The 26,484-nt window shown below is 40.4% G+C and overlaps 1 protein-coding gene across 3 annotated transcripts in view; it reads left to right on the top strand.

Moving 5' to 3' along the window:
- Window positions 1–26,484, top strand: part of KCNAB1 (potassium voltage-gated channel subfamily A regulatory beta subunit 1) — a 453,549-nt gene that overhangs the window by 174,169 nt on the left and 252,896 nt on the right. The window contains exon 1 of one of the 3 annotated variants that reach the window (XM_061168186.1): window positions 4,074–4,482. The exons of the other annotated variants lie outside the window; for them this stretch is intronic. Coding sequence (XP_061024169.1) covers window positions 4,262–4,482 — 221 coding nt within the window. The 5' untranslated portion in view covers window positions 4,074–4,261. Of the gene's footprint in view, window positions 1–4,073; window positions 4,483–26,484 lie in introns of those variants that run through there. 3 annotated transcript variants of the gene reach the window in all.

A 26,484-nucleotide genomic window follows, 5' to 3' on the forward strand; every position in this document is an offset into this window, starting at 1 on the left:
ATTCATGTCCCAGGCAAAGTTCTGTAGTCTGTGAGGGCTGCCTGGGCTTCTGGAGGTCTAGCCTGCATCTAGGCTATCTTTGTATCCCAGCAACAAGCAATCAGGTGCATAATAGGGATTCACTACAAATGTACAGGATAAATAATAATGAAAAACTTCTAGAAAATTACTAGAGCTAATCAACGAATATAGTAAAGTTGCAGGATATAAAATAAACACACAGGAATCCCTTGCATTCCTATACACTAACAATGAGAAAACAGAAAGAGAAATTAAGGAAACAATACCATTCACCACTGCAACAAAAAGAATAAAATACTTAGGAGTATATCTACCTAAAGAAACAAAAGACCTATACATAGAAAACTATAAAACACTGATGAAAGAAATCAAAGAGGACACAAACAGATGGAGAAATATACCGTGTTCACGGATTGGAAGAATCAATATTGTCAAAATGCTATACTACACAAAGCAATCTATAGATTCAATGCAATCCCTATCAAGCTACCAACGGTATTTTTCACAGAACTAGACCAAAGAATCTCACAATTTGTATGGAAATATAAAAAACCTCGAATAGCCAAAGTAATCTTAAGAAAGAAGAATGGAACTGGAGGAATCAACCTGCCTGACTTCAGACTATACTAAAAAGCCACAGTCATCAAGACAGTATGGTACTGGCACAAAGCAGAAATATAGATCAATGGAACAGAATAGAAAGCCCAGAGATAAATCCATGAACCTATGGACACCTTATTTTCAACAAAGGAGGCAAGAATATACAATGGAGAAAAGACAACCTCTTTAACAAGTGGTGCTGGGAAAACTGGTCAACCACTTGTAAAAGAATGAAACTAGAACACTTTCTAACACCATACACAAAAATAAACTCAAAATGGATTAAAGATCTAAATGTAAGACCAGAAACTATAAAACTCCTAGAGGAGAACGTAGGCAAAACACTCTCTACAATCACAGCAGGATCCTCTATGACCCACCTCCCAGAATATTGGAAACAAAAGCAGAAATAAACAAATGGGACCTAATGAAACTTAAAAGCTTTTGCACTACAAAGGAAACTATAAGCAAGGTGAAAAGACAGCCCTCAGATTGGGAGAAAATAATAACAAACTAAGCAACAGACAAAGGATTAATCTCAAAAATATACAAGCAACTCCTGCAGCTCAATTCCAGAAAAATAAATGACCCAATCAAAAAATGGGCCAAAGAACTAAACAGACATTTCTCCAAAGAAGACATACAGATGGCTAACAAACACATGAAAAGATGCTCAACATCACTCATTATCAGAGAAATGCAGATCAAAACCTCAATGAGGTACCATTACACGCCAGTCAGGATGGCTGCTATCCAAAAGTCTACAAGCAATAAATGCTGGAGAGGGTGTGGAGAAAAGGGAACCCTCTTACACTGTTGGTGGGAATGCAAACTAGTACAGCTGCTGTGGAGATTTCTTAAAAAACTGGAAATAGAACTGCCATATGACCCAGCAATCCCACTGCTGGGCATACACACTGAGGAAACCAGATCTGAAAGAGACACGTGCACCCAATGTTCATCAGTGCACTGTTTATAATAGCCAGGACATGGAAGCAACCTAGATGCCCATCAGCAGACAAATGGATAAGGAAGCTGTGGTACATATACACCATTACTCAGCCATTAAAAAGAATTCACTTGAATCAGTTCTAATGAGATGGATGAAACTGGAGCCCATTATACAGAGTGAAGTAAGCCAGAAAGATAAACACCAATACAGTATACTAATGCATATATATGGAATTTAGAAAGATGGTAATGATAACCCTATATGCAAAACAGAAAAAGAGACACAGATGTACAGAACAGACTTTGGGACTCTGTGGGAGAAGGCAAGGGTGGGATGTTTAGAGAGAACAGCATCAAAACATGTATATTATCAAGGGTGAAACAGATCACCAGCCCAGGTTGGATGCATGAGACAAGTGCTCAGGGCTGGTGCACTGGGAAGACCCAGAGGGATCGGGTGGAGAGGGAGGTGGGAGGGGGGATTGGGATGGGGAACACATGTAAATCCATGGCTGATTCATGTCAATGTATGACAAAAACCACTACAATATTGTAAAGTAATTAGCCTCCAACTAATAAAAATAAATGGGGGGAAAAAAAAAAACCAAAATGAAAAACTTTCTCTAGCCTCCTATAATAATTTCCCTGCTTAACTCTAGTGTACTTGCTGTCCATACCACTCTTTCAAACCTTGATAATTAATCTCTTTAAGGGTGATTGCTTTTTTCTTCCCATCCAGGTTGCCAATTCCTTGAGAAGGATAGTGCTTCATTTTTTTCCTCCACACTTCTTTCTAATGCCTAATACGGAGATGGTGCTTACAAATATCATTGATTTAAACACTTTCCTTTTTCTTGACAGCAGTTTCTGTTGGGAACCACCTTTAGAGAGCTGATTTTGCAGAAGGTGCAGTTTTAATTTTAAAACTTTAAAAATCTTAATTAAAGAAAATTGTATTTATTTTTGGCTGCACTGGGTCTTTGTTGCAGTACTCGGGCTTCTCATTGCAAGTCTTCTTGCTGCAGACACAGGCTTTAGAGCACTCGGACTTCTGGTGTTATATAGCATGCGGGCTCAGCAGTTCTGGTGCAAGGACTTTTTGCTCCCCTGCATGTGGGATCTTCCTGAATCAGAGATCTAACCCTTGTCCCCCTGCATTGGCAGGTGGGTTCTTAACCATTGGACCACCAGGGAAGCCCCACAGTTTTATTATAAGCACATCTATCTAAAAAAAGCTCTGACTGCCAGCATTTCAAACAAAGAGATAAATTATTAGCCCCCTGCTGCTTGGTTTGGTTCAATCACAATTACTGAGGAGTTGCTTTGAACCTGATACGGAACCAGGCAATGTTTCTGCCTCACAGGAACATTCAGAGAAGACAGGAGGTGCCTTGCTGCCTACCCTTGACCTGGGGATAATGCTTGTCCTCACCAGCTGGTCACAGATGACCAGCAGGCAGTGTTCATAGTCCCAGTCACCTGCCTTGGACCTTTCTCGATGGTGACTTGGACCTTCTGCTTACGTCGTGCAGCCACCTTCTGGGTGCTACCAAATCGCTGCCTCCTCTCCCATCCTTCACCCTCCTTTGTGAGCCAGAATAGATTTTGCAGCAAGTTAGGTTACTTGACTGAAAAGTCTGCACTGTCTTTTCAGTAAACTTCAAACTAATTTGCTTAAGAAGTAAGTAACATGCAAATGTGAAATCAACGCTGGTAAGGCTAATAACAGGGATTTCAAGCTGTGTTGTAACAAACCAGTCACAGAGTATTCACGTGTTAATTCACTGGCATGTTCTCTGGCATAAGCACCCCCATCCTTCCTTCCCCCATTCCAACTGTTGTGCTGCAGCAGAATCTGGTCTGAGTCTGGGCAGAGTCCCTCTTGAAAAGCAGTCCTCCAGCTTCTTTTACAGCAAGAGTCTGGTGAAAGTGATTCTTGCTTCCCCTCGCACACAAAGGCAAGGGGCTCTTTAAAGGGACCTCCCTGCTCCTCCTTGCAGCCGCAAACGGTGTGGGTACGGATTCAGTGACCCAGGCTTTTGCCTGAAAATGAGTGGGGAGGGGTCTTGAGGAGCTCCCAGGACCTCCCGGAGTGGGCCAGGGAGGGAGCAGACAGCCTGAGTGGATGGGGAGCACAGGTCCCTGGGGAGCGGCTTGCCATTAGCTGCTTCTCGGGATGCTCCACGCGCCAGTAGAGCATCCTGCCTGTGGTCCAGAGGGTGCTGGCGGCGCATCTTGCGGTATGCCTGCGTGGATTTGAGCCATCGCCCAGAGGCGAGCCCGCATTCAGACACGGCGGACGGGCTTCTGGCAGGGCTGCGTGCAGTCAGCACGAATGCTTAGCTCCAGGCGTCTGCCCAAGCCTCCCGACTACACGGATTTGGCTGTTTAATCAAGCGAGATTACTGCCTGGGAAGATTTGCGAGCCTGATCCGCGCTCCAGCTGCCGTGACAACTTAAGGGCTGGCTGTTTACTTCTGTTGGTGTCTGGGACCCTGTCCTGCACCGCGGCCACTCCTGCCACTTTCCAGGACTCGGAAGTCAGCCGCGAGGACTCCTCTGCCGGCATTCCGAGGAAGAGGGAGCAAGGAGGGGTTAAAAGACGAGCAGACCCTCCCAACTGCTCGATCTCTCCTGACTGCCTGTATTCTGGGGTTCTGAGAGGGACCGCGCGGTGCCCGGGGAAGCAATGCAAGTCTCCATAGCCTGCACCGAGCATAATTTGAAGAGTCGGAATGGTGAGGACAGACTTCTGAGCAAGCAGAGCTCCACCGCCCCCAATGTGGTGAACGCAGCCCGGGCCAAATTCCGCACGGTTGCTATCATCGCTCGCAGCCTGGGCACCTTCACCCCTCAGCATCACATCTCTCTCAAAGAGTCCACTGCAAAGCAGACTGGCATGAAATATAGGTATGGACGTTATTGATAAGATTCCCTCTGCCCCGGGTTTCTGTGGTCTATTAAAGGTGTAGTGGAGACAATTCTTCGGTTTTGAAAAGTGACTTACTTATTGGTGGGCTGCTTAATTTAGAATTTTCGGTGTCTTTAAAATAGAAAAGGTGTCTTTCCTTAGGAAAGTGGAAAGCCCAAGGTGGTTGTGTGGTGTTGTATTATGTATTGGATTTAAAAACTGTGGCTCATTTTGTATATTTTTAAGTGTTATGAACACCTTAGGAGCTGTATGAATTTCGTCTTCAGAGAATAACACAGCAGCTGAAAACTGGTATTGAGATGAGAGTAGCTTTTCAAGAGCAAATGTGCCTGTTCTATTTTATGGTACAGACTGTAGTTTCTGTGATTATACTATTAAAAATAGTTTTCCATCTAGTACTGTATTCTTATTTATTTTTTAAAAGCCCAAGGTGACAAATGCTGGGCAGTCTTTTAAGGAAGTTCTGTTACAGGGACGAAACACCTATACTGGTAAGTTAGTTTGAACATTGACATACTTAAACCTAAATTATTCTTGAAATACAGTATTCTTGAAATACCTTATGAAATATAGAGGAAAAGTCAATTGTTGTAATATTATTGATTTCTTCATAAATTTTTAAGCTCCCCTTTCCTCTATGCTGCTTTCCAGAGTTGGAAATCTTCCTGGTAATAGTTGATGCTCTCTTTAATAGGGAATGACTGAAATTTGATAAGTAGAAAATTTCATTATTTAATTCTGTGACTCTTGCCTCCTCGTTGTATTCATTTTGTGCCGAATCTTTCTGACTTTATTTTTTTAAAACTCCTGTGCTTTTTGTCTCTAAAAGTCTTTGCAGATGTAGAGAAGAGCTTATGATGTGTTTTCCAAAGGCTTTGGTGATCTAGTTTGCAGATATGACTTTGTCAATTATTCACATTTAACTTTCCCTCATCTTTGTTAGGAACCAGGTTTTAGGATGAAAGGAACTTAATACAGTTAAAATAATGCCCGTGAACACTTAAGACTAGGTTTTCCTTATGGGGATTCTGAAATAAGCATTCAAACCAATTTCTATAAAAGTTGTTCTTGAAACAAGTTTCTTTGCAGAGTTAACAGGGAATCTCATTGAAAAAACAGCAAGCCCTGTTGTTTTGGTATATTTTTGAGCCATTAAGAAATAAAGCCTTGACTTTGATGGGGTATACTCACTAAAAGTTTATAGCTAAAGCGCTTTGCCCCAGCTGCGGTACAGTGCAAGCAGCCTAACTCCAGGCAACTCCTTGAAGTATCACTGGTGTGAGGACCTCTGCTTCTCCTGCTATTTCCAGGGTGGAGAATGGGGCCCCATGACAGGTTGACAACTAGGACTGCAGTCTTGAGCGCACTGGCATTCTCCATTGCTGCTCCTGGGGCTCACACCCAGCCTCTGCCCCGTGGCCACGGTGCCTCTCTGCGTGCACTTCCGCTGCCCTGATGGAGATGGAGAGGAGTTGCCGCCTTCCTGGGCAGGGCCCCTGGGAATGGGACACTCAGGGTTAAAGCAGACTGCAGAGGTAATTCGAACTGTGGCCTTCAGCAGCACCTTGAGCTCTTTTTGTAAGCCAGAAGGGATAAATAGTAACACCCTTCATTTCTTGTGGCAGAGTTTCATAGTTGCTTGTAAATCAGGGTATTGGAAGAGTTTCATCTTACGAAGGCAGGAGATTTCCATTAAGGTTTTGCTGGTAATATAGCTCAGCTCAGTTTGAATGATAATACACACCAAAAGCTCAGTGTATAAGATTCACTTGGGCATCTTTCATTACTATCAACTAAGGACAGCTCTTTCCTGACAAAAAGCTAGCCATCTGCAATCTTCAGGATAACTTGAAGTATTTGTTGTTTATGGTGACTGGACATTACCTGGTTTCCACTCCCCCTCTTATTCTGAATTGTTCCATCTATGACAGGCAGGTGGCTTTGTGTGTCTGTGAGTGTGACTTAACTCCTTTGTCTTTCAAATTCTACTTAGAGTGACCTTTTAGGAAAGAGATCAGATTATGCCAAATGTACACTAAGACTTTCTTAGGCTTGGAGAAAGAAAGAAGAGAAAAACAGAAGTGGGAGGGAAAGAGCCTATAATATACTTTATAAAAATGATAGAAATATTTTAGTAGTTCTATTAGTTATATTTTTTGACATTGATGTGTATTCAAAAACTATTTATTACTAATAATGTAGCAAAAAATTAAAAAAATAATGCCATAGAGTTGGGGAGGTAATTGGCTTGGGTAAACAATCAGGAGAATGCCTGAAGGACCTAGAATGGAAAATCAGTGGCTAATTGTGTTTATAATAATATTCCTCATCCTTGAAAATGATTTCCATTGGCACAACTTAATTGGGATCCATGAATCCTATAAAATATTGTCTTCCTGTGTATATTTTTGAGGAGAGGGTTCGTAGCATTGGTCAGAATTTTGTCTACCACTCAGTAATTGTCAAAAAAAAATGTTATGGAATAAAGAGATATCCATTTAATCAACAAATATTTACTGAGCACCTGTTCTGTGACAAAAACCCTATTAGAAATGGGTATACAAACATATAGAAACCAGATAAGGTTTGGGGTTTGCATTCTTAGGAAAACAGACCATGAATAAGCAAACTCACAAATACGTAATAATTTTCTACTGTAAGATGTTTTTATGAAGGCCGTATTTGGGGCGTTCATAGACCTCAACCAACCTATTTGTCCATTTTGAGGTTACTATCTCTGTTGTGGTTGCATCTTGGGGCATGAGTCATTGTGCCCATATCTGCCACCTATTTGCCATCCCAGGGACTTCTTTCAGGTTTCAGCCTTGCTGTAGGAGGCTACCTGGCCATTGAGGACCTACTTACAACCCTGAGTAGAATGCTTTCTATTCATTTAATACCATATGATTTTTAAAGCAAAACTCATAGCTTATAATTTCCATCCTGAAATTGCCAACCTGACATTAATCAGGAACTTGTGAACTTGGGATTTTAGAAAGAATTAATATACACTTGTATGAAGCATCTGAATTTTGCAAGAATACTCTAAGCCACTTTTACCTTCACATTAGCATTGTGCAAGAATCTTACATAAAAGTAACTATTGTTTCAAGGCTGATGGTGAGAAAAAAAAATCCACCAGAGCAATCTGCTATTCAAATGTCAGTGTAAGTTCAAGAGAACAAAATTCCATCTTGGGAACTATCTTGCGTGTAGATAATACAGGACTATTGTGTTTCTTATAGATTTTATACTTGTGCCTTATTAGTACATGAGAGGTCCTTTATCTTAGTTTTGCATATATTTTTAATATTAAAGTTCATCACACTGTTCGAGTTTGATATACACTCTGCAGGTATACATGATAGATGTTTACATGATATATATACATGTGATGATATATATACATGTGATGATATATATACATGTGATGGACATCACACAGAGGTAGATACATACATAAACCTTTTATCCTAAGACAGGCAAATCACTCAGAACAGAAGTTAAGCCAGCTGTTTTTGGTTGTTTTTGTTTGATTGATTCTTTGGGTGTTTTTTTTTTTTAGAATGATCCAGCTGCTAGTGATGGACGTGATCTCAGAGCTTTTGCTATTCATGTTTGAACACATTTGTGCTCATAAGCTACTCCTCTATTCCAAAATTTTTACTTTAGTTCCAGAACAAGTTGAATGTCAATGAACCCAATTTCATGAAAAAAGTATTATTTGTAACATATACATTTATATCAATATAACTTTGTGTTATATAGTTACATAAAACACGCTTTGAAATTCTTAAGAGAATTATTTACAAGAAGGAAATTGTCTGAGCAATAATCCTTAATTCCACTATAAAACTTTTCCTTTTTTGGAGTCAATCCACTCTACCTTTTTTGGCATTATTAAATTTTTTAATTCAAATAATTATAGATCACAGACATTCACAAAAAAATGCAGGGAATTTTTATGTAACTAAATGATGTTTTCTCCAGTGAGAACATCTTGTATAACTATAGCACAGAGTCAAAACTAGTAGACTGATGTTACTGTGATCCATAGAATTTGTTCAGATTTTACTGGTTATCATGTATTCATGTGTGTGCATTTCTATGTCTGTGCAATTAACCACATGTATAAGTTTGTGTAACTGCCACCACAATGAAGCATTAGAATTGCTTCATCACCACAAAGTGAAAAAGAAAGAAAGTGAAGTTGTTCAGTCATGTCTGACTCTTTGCGACCCCGTGGACTGTAGCCTACCATGCTCCTCCGTCCATGGGATTTTCCAGGCAAGCATACTTGAGTGGGTTGCCATTTCCTTCTCCAGAGGATCTTCCTGACCCAGGGATCGAACCCATGTCTCCCACATTGTAGGCAGACACCTTACCGTCTGAGCCACCAAGGAAGTCCCTCATACTCCCCCTCTACAGTCACATTCATGTCCTCTTTCACAGTCCCTAATCCTTAGCATCCACTAGTTCCTGATCCTCTATAATTTGTGGTTTCAAGAACATTATATAAATGGGATCATACAGTTTGTAATATTTTGGCATTGGCTTTTTCTATTCTGCATAACTCTCTTGAGACTCATCCAGATTGTGTGTATCAATAATTCATTCCTTCTTCTTACTGAGTAGTAGCTCATGGTAAGGATGTTTCATGATTTTTTTAACCATTCATTCACTGAAGGACAATTGGGTTGTTGTCATCATTAGATAACTTCAGATTAGAGAATTATTCCCAAGTTTCTTCATTGCCATCCTGTAGCTCGGGGGATAAAATGCCAGCTACCTAGCATGGTACCTGAGAGCCTTCATGGTCTGGCATAGAGCAAGCTTTACAGTCACTATGCTGTTCTTATCTCTGACAACTTGTTTTATCAGAAGTCCTTACTTGAGAGAGAATTCTTTATACTACCCTGGACCTTCTTGGTTTTTTATGCCTCTGTATCATTTTCCGTGCTGGTCCTCCTACCCTGGAATTCTCCTACCTCCTTTGAACAGTTAGGCAAACTACTATGCATCCTCTAAGGCCCAACTCTAGCCTAACCTTCTTTGTGAAATCTTTCCTGGCTTCACCCCATACAGCATTAAATACTTGTTCTTTAGTGCATCCACTGTATCTGATTCTTATTTCTGTTATGGAAATTATTGATCATGTAGTGTTGCTATTATTCATTTGCATCTGTATCTTCCCCATTAGTCTGTAAACAGCTTTAGGTTTGACTCTGGCTCATCTCTATAACCCCAGAGTCTAACCTGGCACCTGGCACATAATAACTGCTCAATAAATGCTTGGAAAATGAATGACTACACATGCAGGGTATTGTGTGAAATTTCCAGTTTAGTATGGTATTGTGTTGTGCGTACTCAGTTATGTCCAATTCTCTGTGACCCCATGGATTGTAGCCTGCCAGGCTCCTCTGTCCTTGGGATTTCCCAGGCAAGAATACTGGAGTGGGTTGCTATTTCCTCCTCCAGGGGATCTTCCTAACCCAGGGACTGGACCTGTGTCTCCTGCATTGGCAGGCAGATTCTTTACCACTCGATCACCTGGGAGGCCCAATGTGGCTAGTATCTGCACAAAAGGCTGCGTATGTTAAGTGATACAAAGAATAATTGTTGCTGTAGTTTGAGCAGCCATCATTCATCAAGAGTTAGGGAGAAGTTTCATGAGGAAGATCAGGGAATCTTGATGTTGAGAAAGGAGAAATACCAAGACGAGCAGAACGGAGGATGAGATCTGATAGACTGCAGCAGAGGAGCAGCCTGTCCCAAAGGCTGTGCGTGGAGTCCTGAGAAATAATGGAATAGGGCAGAGAGTTCATTCAGGGAAGTGGTGAGAGGGCAGCCTGCAGAGGCAGAGAGGAGTTGGATGTAAGGTGAACATTGGCAATGAAGAATTATTTCAGATTTTTGAACAACGTGTCTGGTTACAAAGTTCTATTAAGAAGAAATTAATCTGGCAGCTGTTCAAAAAAAAAAAAATCTAAGAGTTGTAAGTTTGAAACAAGAGAATTTATGTTGGATTCCAAAGCACTTTCTATTTTCCTATAAAAAATAAGACTACATAAAAAAGGCTCGGACCAGATGCCTTTCCCAGGCCCTTCCTCCTCTAGCCTCTTTATTAAAGCACACATCTCATCCACAGCTCTTTACCTCCCACGAATGGTGGGCAGATTTTGAATCAAAGCAATTTAAGTGAAAGATCAATCTTGTCAGCTGATTACGTAAAAGGCGCTGAGTGTGTGTGAGTGTGTGTGTATGTGTGTGTGCTTGTGAGCTTCCGTATGGGGAAAAGTGGGAGGAAATAGGTGGGCTGAAGAGGAGGAAGGGGCCAAGTGTTTCAAATAGAAATATTTGATTTGAGTCCAGAGAAGAGAGCAGCTTGGATATTTAAAATGCCGTTTTGGGGGGAGGGGGGAGAGCGGGTAACGAATGCCATTGTCATTTTCACTTATACCCATGGGTGTGGGCTTGCCTCTCTTCCTCAAAGCAAAATGATGAAAATGGGGGAGGTGGAGAAACCTTCCTGAAAGTTGGTTGCTGATTCAGTTTCATAGAGTTTATTCCACCTCTGCAAGGCATCAGCCAGAAGTCTGGCATCCATGGGATGGTGAGAAAATGGTAGGAGGTGAGGGAGCCTCCTGCAACTGGTAGGCAAACGTAGTTCCAGGTCTGCAGCTCTGGAAATGTATGTATGCACGATCTGTGTGTGTCTGTGTGTGCACACATGCCCAAGTAAAGGGATCTATCCAAGCTGTTTCCAGAAAGAACTTGTCTTCTAGCTGAGATCTTCAGTTGGCTTACTACATGTGGAGCCCTGAATCCTAAATCCATTCAATGACCCTCTTTGGATGTGCACTCATTATAGAAATTCTTTTTTTAAAAAATTTCTGTAAACATTTGCACTTGTGGTAATTTGAGAAATGTTCTGAGAGAAGGAGAAAAAAATCCATTACATTAAAAAGGAAAATCAGCTTCATAAGTTTCACTTTGATTTTTTAATTCATTTCATCAAATGCATAGTTTGTCATTACTATATGAATTCATGAACAGATGAGACTTGGGTCCCGTGAATTGATCGAAATATAGGAGTCCTGGTTTCTTTGAGTATCTTTCAAAACTTTTGTTTTGAAAAAAGAGAACACCATTTTATGAGAAGAACTTAATTCACATGTATTGATGTATCCATTTTCTTGTAAGAATTTCAAAGCCATTTTGGGGGTCATCAGAAATAATAAAAAATAATTTGATGCTGCAATTTTAATCATGTTGTGTGCTTAAAAATATTTCTATGACCAGTTTTCCACTCTTTTCAGAATTAGAAGATAAGAGTGATAGGGATTAAGGCCAAAAAAAGTCTTTCAAATTTCCACTTCAATATTGAGAATTTCTAATTCTATGTAATCACAGAAATAAATGAGTTATCAGTGGTTGTTGGCACTGAGGAAACTTCAGATTCCATCTGGTTCAGTCATATCATTTCATACAGAATGACCAGTTCCTTGGTCACAGTTACTCAAGGAGCTGATGAAAGGGTCAAGGTCAAACTCAGGTCCTGGCTCCAAGAGCAGGATTCCTTATGTTCTGTTAGCTTCTACATGGTAGCTCCTTGATCGCGCCCCATTTTTTAACATTGGAGAGAAGCACAGGGTATGAAACGTTTCTAGAAGGGACAGTTCCTTTCTACACGTGTGCACAGTCTGCAGTTCAAGCTTTTATCTCTAGAAGAAGGAAAGCCCTGCTGTGCATTTGGAGAGCCAGACCAGCTTCCCTCGTCTCCTGCAGAGTCGTGAGGACCCCAAACTGCCCCCGCAGCAGCTCCCGACTTGTACTAATTCTGAAGCTGAACATAAATTAACTTTCAGATGTCAGTGTACTTGATATCACAGTTTCTAAATAACTGGTGTCTCAGAAAGAAATCTACAAACCCTTGGGCGCAGGTGATAGGACAGGAATACATGTCAATCCTGGATATGAGATGCTCCTTAGGGCATTCAACACTGAACATACTTCACTCTCCTCCATGCTTTGAGAGATTACTTTGAAAACTTGCTCCTGAGACTCAGAATCAAAATACATTAAAAAATCCTCCTTGCAGGTTGATTTTCAGTTACTCAGATTGGAAACCAAAACAGAAGCCCAGCAGTGATTTTTTTTTTTTTTCTTGGAATCGACAACGACGGAGGACTCTGAGAGCCCTCACACAGGCCATCTGGTCCAGCTCTCATGAGAAATCTGTCCTGTTTTTCCAATTTGCAGTGTGCAGCAACTACTTGTAAAGGCCCCTGAAGAAATATTGTGTAATCTCCTTTCACAGCAGTCATGAAAAAAAATTTTTGGCTCATTTTTCTATGAATTAGAATCATTCAGTAAGCTCTGAAATCCTCAGAGGGAGCAATAAAGTGAGGGCTCTTAGAACTCTCGTCTGTCGTCTGGACCCTAATAGTCAAAATCAGGCTGAAAATGGTAATAGAAAATTGATAGCCAAGAAAGCAAGGGCACAGCAGTGAGGCAAGGTGGGGAGCGCCATGATGTGCCGGAGGTTCCCAACCTTCTGTTGATATCTGGGGAGGGAGAGTCTTTCCCATTCTGGTCCCAGCACCTGCTCTCCTGGCCTGACTGTTCTGCTGCTAAACGATCCAAGTCAAAAAGATACTTCACCATGAGAAAATTCCTCCTTGTGATCAACTCAGCTCCTTTCAAGCTGCACTGGACGCTTCTTGGTTTGTCCTCAATTGAAAGGAAAAGGAAAGTGTTAGTTACTCAGTCGTGTCTGACTCTTTGCAACCCCCTGGACTGTAGCCCACCAGGCTTCTCTGTCTATGAAATTCTCCAGGGAAGAATTCTGGAGTGGGTAGCCATTCCCTTCTCCAGAGCATCTTCCCAACCCGGGGATTGAACCCGGGTCTTGAGATAGCTATAATTATCTGCTTCATAAGTCCTCTGGTACTTGAAAACCATTACTATGACTCAGCCTTCTAATTTCTAGGCTGGTTCTTCCTCCTATACTTCATTTTCTGATTCCCAGCTGCAATTATGACTCTCACCTAAAGCCTCTATCCATTCAGAGCTGGATACAATTCCAAGTAAAGACCTAGACTTTTTAGTACAGAATCACAAGATTGCCTAATAACAGAAACATGCTCTGTCCTCTTGTCTTCATTCCATTGTTATGCTTACTGTTTTAGAAGAAAACAACAACTTTTAACATTTTGAGCCAATCTTTGAAAAAGTTGCTGTGAAACATTTTTAAATGTTCTAACCCATTTATTTGAATAATGGAGGATCCCTCTGCTGATATGTAGCAAGTCTTATGAGATAATATGCTCTAAAGGTTTTAATGGTGACAGTTGAAATCTCTTGGGTTAAAGAAATATGAAAAAGGTTAATTCTGACATGTAAGTTTCAATACCATTTGAGTATCTAGATAGAAAAACTAACAGCTTGCAATATGATTAATTTGCCTTTTGATATGCTCTTATAGAGATTCTTTTAATCTAGCAGGTTTTAATGTAAAGGCAACTGTGCATGACTGGCTTTATTAGCAGAAAAAGTTTTCTGTGTTGGTAATTAACATCTTCCAAGACAGTGTCCCTGAAGGGATTTAACCGCAGGAAATTCCAAGCATAGTGTTCTCCATGATGAGTTTGTATCTATTGGAAGGCCCATCTGCTTTGACAGAGCTCTTATATAAGAAAAGTGAGCTTTTCCCTGAAGAACATATGCTATTAAGGCACCCTCTTTTCCACTTCTTTGAAATTGATTTCCACATTAAACTTGGTTTTTGTGTTATGGGGTTTTTGTTGTTAGTGTCTTTGGCCTGAGACCACAGCAACAAGCTTGTTATAAAAATCAACTGTGTAAATAACATAGCTTTAATGAATGCTATTCTCTCTCAACAAAAACCAGCAAAGAATTCCTCTGAGGCATTTGATGAAAATAGACCTTTTGACTCACTCTTTCTCCATTTTCTACCTCTATATGAACAAGCACTTCTGCATTACGGAGTTTTTGCACTTATTGAAAAGAATGGAAATGCTCAGAAGATATCTTCATCTGATTACAGAGGGTTCTCATCTTAATGGAAAACATATTTGTTCAATTATGATGAAGAGAATATAAGCAAACAGTTCAAAGAGGCTCAGATAGAAAGTGGGAGTTGGGAAATTCATGGTCTAGCATACAACTACTCACTCAATAATGGCTTATCTTTCATTTCTAAAGAAGAAGTTGAAGATTTCAATTACACTCAAATACAGTTTATCCAAAAGCGATCTTTTAGAAATCAGGAGGCTTGGGTGTCTTAGTCCATAAAAACAGAATCATTCCTTAACCAGAGAAGCAAGTGTATGTTTGCCTGAGGGCTCCAGACTCCACCAGATGTTTCCTAAGGTCTTCATCAGGACTTTCTGTGGTCCTATTTCAAAACAGAAAGTAATTTAGAAGGAGACGTGGCAAGTATCTTTAGGAAGTTAAGCTGGGCATTTTCTATTGCAGTAGTTTCCTATTGGCACCCCACTCCAGTACTCTTGCCTGGAAAACCCCATGGAAGTAGGAGCCTGGTAGGCTGCAGTCCATGGGGTCGCAAAGAGTCGGAGGCGACTGACCGGCTTCACTTTCACTTTCATGCACTGGAGAAGGAAATGGCAACCCACTCCAGTGTTCTTGCCTGGAGAATCCCAGGGACGGGGGAGCCTGGTGGGCTGCCATCTATGGGGTCACACAGAGTCGGACATGACTGAAGCGACTTTGCAGCAGCAGCAGCAGTTTCCTATTGTTCCTGCAATAAACTTCCCCAAAGTTAGTGCCTTAAAATAACACAAATGTGTTCTCTCACAGTTCTGGAAGCCAGAAGTCTAAAATCAAGTTTGTCATCAGAGCTCTGTTCCTTCTGGAGGCCGCAGGGTAGAAATTATTTCCTCACCTTTTCCAGCTTCCAGAGGCCACTTGCATTTCTTAGCTCATGGCACCTTCCTCTGTCTTCTAAGTACCTCTCTTCAACTTCTGGAGAGATTGCACATCTCCTCTTTCTCACTTTGATCCTCCTGCCTCCCTCTTATAAGCACTGCTGAGACAACATTGGTTCGAGCCAGATAATCCAGGATAATCACCCCATCTCATAATCTTTAACTTAATCACACATGCAAAGTCCCCTTTACCACATAAGTTAACATTATTCACAAGTTCCCGGTGATTAGGCTGTGAACATCTTTTAGTGGCCATTATACAGTTCTACCACATGTATCATGCAAATATGTTATGCAGAACAGGGCCAAGTAAAGGAAACCAAAGTATCAAGCATTACATCCTCATTACTTTCTCTAGCATCTGAGACTCACTCAGGTGAGGCAAGACAACAAGAGGAATAATGAGGTCATGGAATATGCAGGGTGATGTGGATTTTTCTCTGTCTAAGGCTATAGCTTAGGCTTGACTCAGAATAAAAATTCATATTTTATGAGTATGTGTGTAGCTTCAGTGTGAAAAAGTTGGAACAGTTTTGTTTTGACCTCGGTATTTACCATAATGGCAGCTATTGCTTGAAATCTGTTCTGTTTCTTAGGCCCCTTAATGCAACATCTGCTAGAAATATTCCGTTATTTTTTTTTTTTTTTAATTCCAAGGCCTAAGTAAAAATTGGTAAGTGGACAGTAGTAGAAGAGTCAATGGATAGCTGTAAAGATCAAGCTGTAATTAAAATTCTCATGACTCCGGAAATATATATAACTGCTTCCAAATTTCGTGACTGCAGTCAGTCAGCTGGGGAGTCTCACTTCTTCCAAGCACCTGGGGTGTGGGAGCTATGGCAGCGCGTCTTTCATCCTGATATGATGTATCTGTGAGGCTCAGTGCATATAATATAATATCATATAATAAAACATAATATAACTTAACCTTTCCAGAAAACTCATACTGTCCCTGCCTGCTTAGTGTTGTCAATTAATGGTGGTGTTGGGGAACAGGAAAGTAGGAGTTTCTTGCAGGGATATGAATTTCTTTTTCTGAACCCTTCTAGTAAATATTTTCTTGAACTCGTTAGGTTGGTCAGGCGTTTTATTTTAATGACAAAGACATTTTTATTCTTATTCATAAAATTTGTACATACTCTGACACAAATTTTCAAAATGTTTAGCAGGTGTTTTGTTTATTATTTTTGGCTGTGCTGGATTGTCATTGCTGCACAGGCTTTCTCTAGTTGCGGCGGTGAGTGGGGGCTGCTCTCTAGTTTCAGTGCATGGTTTTCTCCTGCTAGTGGTTTCTCCTGTTACACAGCACACAGTCTATGCCAGGCTTAGTTGTCCCTAGGCATGTGGGATCTTCTTGGACCAGGGATGTAACCCATGTAATGGCAGGTGGATTCTTAACCACTGGACCACCAGGGAAGCCCTCGAATTTTCAAATGTTTTAACTCATGCAATTTCCCTCTGTGATATTTGGCCTAACATACCAATAAGCAGTACCTGGTTGTTCCTTAGTTTTCTTCATTGTTTTCCAAGACCCACGGCTCCTCTATCACTGCCTAGAATATTGGATTTTGAAGAATTACACTCTTGATGCCAAATCATTTAAATTTGCATACCTTCTCTGGGCCTTAAAGCAATAAGTCCCAGATTATATTAGATAGGGAGACATGTTAGTGGCTGTAGATCAATGTGAGTTAGAAAAGATTCGTTTAGAATTCAGAAATCAGAAGAGTCAAGAGTTAAAACTCACCCTTGGGTTATGATTACCTCATTCATGACCAGCTCTTGTTTCCTGGAGCCTTTAACTTTAAGGGACACAATACTTGAATGAGAGGGAAATGAGGAAATGAGTCCTTTGGGACCTTGCTGATTGCAGACTGTGCTACCACTCTGAACTATAGAGCTGAGTTGCAAAGACTGGGTTAGAATGCAATGGTGGAGGAAGTTATTCTACAATAGGAATAGGAAAGTGTCTTTGTAGAACTCTTGCAGGGCTACATAACAACACCTGCATTTTCAATTCAGTTGACCATCTTTACATGAATGTGACAGTGTATTTACAGCCACCAGTGAACCAACCCCTTCTAATAGTACATTGAGGGCAGGATGGGGAAGAACCAGACCTATCCTTGATGCCCACAAAATTGTTGCCAACAGGGTCTATTTTCTAACTCAAAGAAGATATTTTCCTAATGCAAACACAACAATAACAACATTGGTTAATGTCAACAGCAGAAAAAAAATTAACAGGTTGAAGTCTGAAAGTCTATTCAGCTAATAAACCTGTTTGATTATAGGTCATTGATGGCCACTAATGAAGCAAATGTGATGAGTTTAATGTGTACTTCAATTTTATTTCTTAGCAGGAAAGTGGTATCATATGACAATGTCATTGATCAAAGTATTTGACTTTTAATAATGATTAGTTTTAGAAATAAAGACATTCATAAAGTGCTAGTTTGTAATTTTTCTTGCTTGTTACTTTTGCTTAGGATATTAGCCTGATGTTTACCTACTTTGAGATGGAAACACCTTGGGGACAGGGTTTGACAAAAGACAAATACTAATTATCAAAATGTCTGAGTAACAGTCTGTTCCACTAAAATCTCAATTTATGTGATTGCCTCACATATACATTTATACAAAGGAGTTGAAAGAACTTAATTAGTGCTATTTTTATCCTTGAGCAAAATTCTGAAAGGGGTTAGCAAGTAGTGTTATGTCCATTTTCAGTTATAGAAACTGAGGCATAAAAACAGAGCCTAATGACATCTTGTGCAATCCCAAATATTGAGCTTTCCATTTCAATTCTAAGTTCAGACAGTTTCTGGCCAACTTTTTCTTATGGTGGCCCAACATTTGTTTATACCAGTTGTGACTCAGACTAAAAGGAATCCAACATGAGCAAGTGGCATTTCTGGGTGAGGCTCTATTTTCCCTTGTTGGCGTGAGCCACGGAATGGTCCAGATACAGAGTACCCTTCATTATTACTCTGACCAGAAAATCAGGGCAGAGGTTGAACTGGAGCAGCATAGTGGTACAAAGTACGTATATGCAGGAGCTTGGGGCTGGTTCAGAATCTATAAGCTGATGGAAAGTTTCAGTTCAGTTCAGTTCAGTCACTCAGTTGTGTCCGACTCTTTGCAACCCCATGAACCGCAGCACGCCAGTCCTCCCTGTCCATCACCAACTCCCGGAGTTTACCCAAACCCATGTCCATTGAATCGATCTTGCCATCCAACCATCTCATCCTCTATCATCCCCTTCTCCTCCTGCCCTCAATCTTTCCCAGCATCAGGGTCTTTTCCAATGAGTCAGCACTTCGCATCTGGTGGCCAAAGTATTGGAGTTTCAGCTTCAACATCAGTCCTTCCAATGAACATCCAGGACTGATCTTCTTTTTTTTTTTCTTTTTTAAACAGCTCAGCTGTTTATTGAGTGTGTTACTAAAGAGGTTTAGTCAAAAAGACCAAAGCCTACGTCATCATCAGACTCTTGAGATTCTTCTTTCTTTGCTTCTACTTTCTTCTCCTCAGCTGGGGCAGCAGCTTTAGGATGGACTGGATGGATCTCCTTGCATTCCAAAGGACTCTCAAGAGTCTTCTCCAACACCACAGTTCAAAAGCATCATTTCTTTGGCACTCAGCTTTCTTTATAGTCCAACTCTCACATCCATACATGACCACTGGAAAAACCATAGCCTTGACTAGACAGACCTTTGTTGGCAAAGTAATGTCTCTGCTTTTTAATATGCTATCTAGGTTGGTCATAACTTTCCTTCCAAGGAGTAAGCGTCTTTTAATTTCATGGCTGCAATCACCATCTGCAGTGATTTTGGAGCCCAGAAAAATAAAGTCAGCCACTGTTTCCACTGTTTCCCCATCTATTTGCCATGAAGTGATGGGACCGGATGCCATGATCTTAATTTTCTGAATGTTGAGCTTTAAGCCAACTTTTTCACTCTCCTTTCACCTTCATCAAGAGGCTCTTTAGTTCTTCTGCACTTTCTGCCATAAGGGTGGTGTCATCTGCATATCTGAGGTTATTGAGAACCCCACGAACTGAAAGATGGAAAGTTTAGCAGCCATTATATTTATTTTTGGCAGTTCAAACTATTAGAAGTTTTCCTTGAATGGGGAATAAGGACATCTTCAGGTCTTAGTAGATACATTTATATATAGCTCAAGAAAGTAACAAGTATTTTAAAGGTGAATTTTTGGCCAGTATTCATTATTCATATTTAGTACAGCAAGGTGTGTGTGTGTGTATTTAAGGTGCAAACACAGAACGTGGAGTACTAGTAGTAAACAGGCTCTGCAGGAGCATGTGCAATAACTCCCAGTACTGCAACACTCGTTTACCCAGCTTTGTCTTTTTTGTTTTAAATTGAAGTATAGATGATTTTCAATGTTATGTTAGATTCTGGTGTATAGCAAAGAGATTCAGTTTATACACACACACACACACACACATATATATATATACACACACATATTCAGTTATATATATATATATATATTCTTTTCCATTTTTCATTTTCATTTTCATTTCCATTTCCATTTTCATTTTCATTCCATGATTTCTAACAGGTTTTTATATATTCAGTTGGCTGATGTATATGCAACTATATCGAATATAGTTCTCTGTGCAATACAATAGGACCTTTTGTTTATTCAGTCTACATATAATAGTTTGCATCTGCTAGTCCTAAACTTCCAAACCAACCTTCCCCTGCCCTTCTTCTCCTTGAAAACCTCAAGTCTGTTTTCTGTGTCTGTGAATGTGCTTTTGTTTCATAGATCTATTCATTTGTGTCATTAGATTCCACATATAAGTGATATCATATGGTCTTTGTCTTTATTTTTCTTACTTACTTTGCATAGTATGATAATCTGTAGGTCCATCCATGTAGCTGCAAATGACAGTATTTCATTCTTTTTATGGCTGAGTAATATTCCATTATGGGCTTACTTATTTGGTGGATCAGTGGCAAAGAACCCACCTGCCATGCAGGAGACAACGAGTTTGATCCCTGGGTCAGGAAGATCCCCTGAAAAAGGCAATGGCAACCCACTCCAGTATTCTTGCTTGGGAAATCCCATGGACAGAGGAGCCTTATGGGGTACAGTTTATGGGATCACAAAAAAGTTGGATATGACTTAGCAAGTAAAAAACAACAAACAACAACAGTATACCATTGTGTGTGTGTGTGTGTGTGTGTGTGTGTGTATGCATCACATCTTCTTTATTCATTCATCTTTTGATGGACATTTAGGTTGTTTCCATGTCTTAGCTATTGTAAATACTGCTGCAGTGAACATTGGGTACATGTATCCTTTCAAATTATAGTTTTGTCCAGATATATGCCAGGAGTGGAATTGTACCTAGCTTTGCCTTTACTAGCAAATTTCTTAATTTCTCTGTGCTCCAGTATCTATAAAATGGACCTTTATGGGGTTGCTTTGGAAGATTACATGCAATTGTATAGTACCAACTGTTATTCGTTAAAATTCTCAATAACATCAAAAAGAAAGTTGACAAGAATGAATGAGGCTCTATGAGCACATGTTAATATCATCACAATAGATCTTTCTTTAATCTTTTTTTTTTTTGCTTTGAAATATTCATATTTTAATCAGCCCCAGTCTTAGCACAGTGTCTGGGATTTTGTAGGTGATCAATTAAGTTCACTGGATGGATAATTGGATGCATTAATGAGCCAGTTTTCATCAGTTTCTAAGGTTTCTGTGGGATTGTATTGCAATGTAAGACTCTTGGCTTCCTGTGCAGGCTTTATTCTTTATCAGACTTGTCCTCTGCACATCCATGATGAGTTCTCTCCTTTGAAGGCAGGAATCCTGTCTGTTTCTGACCTTAGCTACTGAAGAGCCTGACCTATCCTTCCTGTCCCCCACTGTTTCTATCACATCTACTTATACCCAGCCTTGTACCAGAAAGGAATGTAAGGTGATTCCCAAAATGGCGTGGATTAAAACATGAAAAAAGAAAACTAAAATGACAGAGTAAAGACAGGGATTAAGGGTACTTATAATCATTTGTTCTAAAACATGTACTTTCCTTGAGAAAGATCTACTGGCCATGCACTGTGTTGCTCCAAAAGAGAAAAGTGCATCTATGTGCGGGATCCTAGGAGGAGGGCTGTGAGGAGACCATTTGAGTCTTTGCTTTTGTTGGCTTTCTGCTACGAACGTGGGTCTGCATAAAATGGTGATTCCCAAGTTATCACTTGATCCTTTACAAAGAAGGGGATAATAAAAGCAAGACAGTTTATAATACTATAATCTTTATGGTAATAAATAGATTAAAGCATAAAAAGAATACCTGAATGCAAAATACTAGACTTTGTAGGGAAATTATTTATATTGATATTCACAGGTTCATATTGATCAATTATGATAACTGTTTCAAAACCCCTTCAATGAGCTGGATTTTGAACACATCATGATGTGCATTTGGAGCTGGTTGAATCTTGTCATGACACATCCAATCACTCTGGCCTTTTATCAAAGGATACAGCAGCTGGAGAGCCTAAATTCCTCAGGGGTTCAGGTAACAGGTCCTCTTGAACCCTGAGTCCAGGTCCACTCATTCCAGCCACAGTGAGTTACAATGTTGTCTTCTGAGATGCAGGAACAGAGAAGGGATGTTCTGGCTTGGTTGCAGTGGGGAATTTCATTATCTACTGAAAGATACTAACATATGTGGCTTCTCCCTGCATCTTTCTACTTTCTTTTCTCCATTCAAATAAGTAGTTTATGCTTTCTTATTTGCAGAAAGTGTGATTTTGTTTCCCAAAATCTAAGCCTGTTGAAGAGACTCAGGTTTGAGAGCAAAGGCACTTGCCAGATTAAGCTGAGATTCTGATGGATGAGAAGTTCAGTGGAAGATCTTTGGCTGCATGAGGCTTCCTCCCTGATAGCGTCTAAGGAACATGATAGGATCTCAGAGGAAAGGGCCCCATGGTATCAGAGAGACTGGGTCCTCAGGCAGGGGCTCAGCTTCTCCCCAAATCTGTGAAGTTACCTGTGTGGCTTGAAGGTATCAGAGTCAAGGACCATATGTTCTGGGACAAAGGCTGTCTCTAGGGTAACAGTGGACAGATGACCAATAATGGGAGGGATTCCTTAATACCTTGGAGGGTAAGATTGGGACCTTGACCTGACCTCAGCAGTATAGAGGGAGCAAGAAGAGAGCTAGTAGTGTCTGAAAGTTAAATTTCCTGTCAGCTTGGCAGGAGAAGCTCCCTGAGCTGAAATTAAGTGAAATTATAGAAAAATTTTAGCACACTATATTTCTTGAACATCTACGTTTGTGGCCTGAGACTCTTAGTTGCTTTGTGTATGTTTTGGAAAGTGGACAAGTTGTACAGGAAGACGATCCAGGCATCATTTCAAGATGGGAAACCAGCCAACCAAAGTAAGAAGGACAAGGAAGAGGACAAATGCTTCCTGCTGGAGACATTAATGTCCAGGCTTTTCATCCTACCGAGACTACAGTGTCCCTTAGTATCTACAGAAGATGAGGTCCAGTAACCCCATGGATAACAAAATCCCAAGATGCTCAAGTCCTTTATACAAAACAGCCTAGTACATGCGTGCACGTAACCTCACACAGGTTCCTATTTACTTTAATCATCTCTAGATGACATATAATACACAATACAATGTAAATGCTATGTAAACAGTTACCAGCATATGGCAAATTAAGTTAAGCCTTTTGGACCTTTCTGGAATTTTTTAAAGAATGTTTTTGATCTGTGGTTGGTTAAATCTGTAGATGTGGAACCTACAGATACAAAGGGCCAAGTATATACAGATTTGTTTTAAGAATGGCAGAAGTTATTTTTATGGAAATATGGAAATTTTTTGTTTGGAAATGTTTTCATTATTTCTTTCTGTTCCACCTTCTCAAGAGTAGAAGTTATTTATATAGTTAAAAAGTTCCTCCTACCAGCACACTTATTTCTCAAAAGAATGATTAAGTGGTTTCTACTTCTGTTTAGGACAAGAGAGAATTTTATTAAATTGAAAGTTGAGTTTGATGGTGCAGAGCCTAGTAGAAAGAGAAAATTCAGGGCTCTGAAGTTGTCCTGGTGCTGTTACCACCACTCTGAGGGAGGAGAACTCAGGCCCAAGAAAGGGCAGATGGACAGATAAGGCACAGTGATACCATCTCAGGGAAGTAGTGACTGACCACATTATTATTAAAATACCATGCAGTGTTCTAACCATGAAATAGCAGGAGTTAGAGGGCAAATCTCGGTATTAAACTGTTGACATAAAAGCTTTTGCATATGTAATTGTGATTCTCCACCAAAGAGTAAGTGGGGCTTCCCGGATGGCTCAGCGGGTAATGCAGGAGATACAGAGAAGGCGGGCTCAATCCCTGGGCTGGGAAGATCCCCTGGAGGAGGAAATGGCAACCCATTCCAATAGTCTTGCCTGAAAAATCCCAGGGACAGAGGAGCCTGATGGACTATAGTTCACAGAGTTGCAGAGTTGGACACGACTAAGCACAGAACGGAGTAAGTATTGTGCAAAATAAACAGTGCCTAGAAGAGCATCATGCCCATATATGTGGATCCTTATCTGTTAAGGCCAATAGGATTTCGAAAGAATGGACTCATTCAACAAAAACTCCCTGAACACCTGCTCTGTGCTCTGGGTGTTCAGGATAAGCAAAATGGAGTCTTTGTCTTTTAAAAGCTTAAATTTTAAAACAAGGAGAAAGAGACACAAAGGAAATATTTAGCATATCTGGAGGTAAGACCTGCTATTTGAAGATAAGCATGGCTAGAGGCAGAGGCTCCTGGAGGGTGCTATTTAAAGAGGGTGGACAGATAAGCAAAAGGTCTACAAATAACAAATGTTGGTAAGGATGCACAGAAAAGAGAACTCTTGTACACTGTTTGTGGCTATATAAATTGATGCAGCCACTATGGAAAACAGGATGGATTTTTCTCAGAAAACTAAAAATAGAGTTACTGTATGACCCAGCAATTTCACACCTGTGTATATATTTGGAAAAACCAAAAACACTAATTTGAAAAGATCCATGCATCCCTATGTTCATAGTAGCGCTATTCCATAATAGCCAAGACATGGAAACAAACTAAGTCTCCATCAACAGATGAATGGATAAACAAGATGTGATATGTACATACAATATAACACTACTTGGTGTAAAAAAGAGTGAAATTTTGCCATTTGCAGCAACGTGGATGGACTTGAAGGGCATTATGCTAAGTGAAATAAGTTAGACAAATACTGTATGATATAACATATATGAAATCTAAAAAATATATCAAACTAGTGAATGTAACAAAACAGAAGCAGACTCATAGATACAGAGAACAAGCTAGTGGTTACCAGTGGGGAGGTTGGGGAGGGATAATATAGGAGTGGGAATTGGGTGGTACAAACTTTTGGGTGTAAGGTAGGCTCAAGAATGTATTGTCAACATAAGGGTTATAACCAATATTTTGTAATAACTGTAAATGGAAAGTAACCTTCAAAAGTTGTATCAAAAAATAAAGAAAGTGGACCGGGATGTTTTTTGATGACTTTTGATCATGAACTGGAAGAAGGTGAGAAAACAAGCCTTTTAAGTATCTGTGGGAAGACTAATGCAGACAGAGGAAATAGCAAGTGCAAAGGCCTTGAGCCCTTACTGCATCTGGGGACAGCTGAGAGTCCAGTGAGGTTGGATTGGGCCAGGGAAAGAGAGGAACAGCCAGGAGACAAATCTGGAGGGTCTCGTGAGCCATGGTTAGAACTTGGTTTTAATTCTGGGTGAGATGGAGCCATTGCAAGATTTTGAGCCGAAGTGTGACAAATTTGTTATAGACTTTATAAGGGTTACTTGGGTATCTTGGTGGATAATAGACTGTAGGGTACAAGTGCAAGTCAAAAGACCACTAAAGAGGATGTTGCAGTCATCTTCAAGAGGATAAAGTTGGCCTGAACTGGGGAGAAAGGGATGGAAGTAGTCAGATCTCAGGTAGGCAAGCCTGTGGTGATAAATGGGGACATACTCTTACAAGGAGGTCTGTTCACTGTAATACTTAGACTTGAGTTTAAATTCAGCTGTGCCACTTACACTGTCTTTGATGCTGGATTAGCTTTTTATCAGTCTGGAGGATGACAGTACCTATTTTATAGGTTGTTCAGTTCAGTTCAGTTCATTCACTCAGTCGTGTCAGACTCTCTGTGACCCCATGGACTGCAGCATGCCAGGCCTCCCTGTTCATCACCAACTCCCGGAGTTTACTCAAACTCATGTCCATTGAGTCAGTGATGCCATCCAACCATCTCATCCTCTGTCGTCCCCTTCTCCTCCCACCTTCAATCATTCCCAGAATCAGGGTCTTTTCAAATGAGTCAGTTCTTTGCATCAGGTGGCCAAAGTATTGGAGTTTCAGCTTTAGCATCAGTCCTTCCAATGAATATTCAGGACTGATTTCCTTTAGGATGGACTGGTTGGAGCTCCTTGCAGTCCAAGGGACTCTCAAGAGTCTTCTCCAACACCACAGTTCAAAAGCATCAATTCTTTGGTGCTCATCTTTCTTTATAGTCCAACTCTCACATCCATACATGACCACTGGAAAAACCATAGCTTTGACTAGACGGACATGTGTCAGCAAAGTAATGTCTCTGATTTTTATTATGCTGCCTAGGTTGGTCATAACTTTTCTTCCAAGGAGCAAGCATCTTTTAATTTCATGGCTGCAGTCACCATCTACTGTGATTTTGGAGCCCCCCAAAATAAAGTCAGCCACTGTTTCCACTGTTTCCTCATCTATCTGCCATGAAGTGATGGGACCAGATGCCATGATCTTAGTTTTCTGAATGTTGAGCTTTAAGCCAACTTTTTCACTCTCCTCTCTCACTTTCATCAAGAGGCTCTTTTGTTCTTCTTCACTTTCTGCCATAAGGGTGGTGTCATCTGCACATCTGAGGTTATTGATATTTCTCCTGGCAATCTTGATTCCA

Source organism: Dama dama, chromosome 19, assembly GCF_033118175.1.
Source record: "Dama dama isolate Ldn47 chromosome 19, ASM3311817v1, whole genome shotgun sequence".
In the NCBI taxonomy this organism is placed as follows: Eukaryota; Metazoa; Chordata; class Mammalia; order Artiodactyla; family Cervidae; genus Dama; species Dama dama.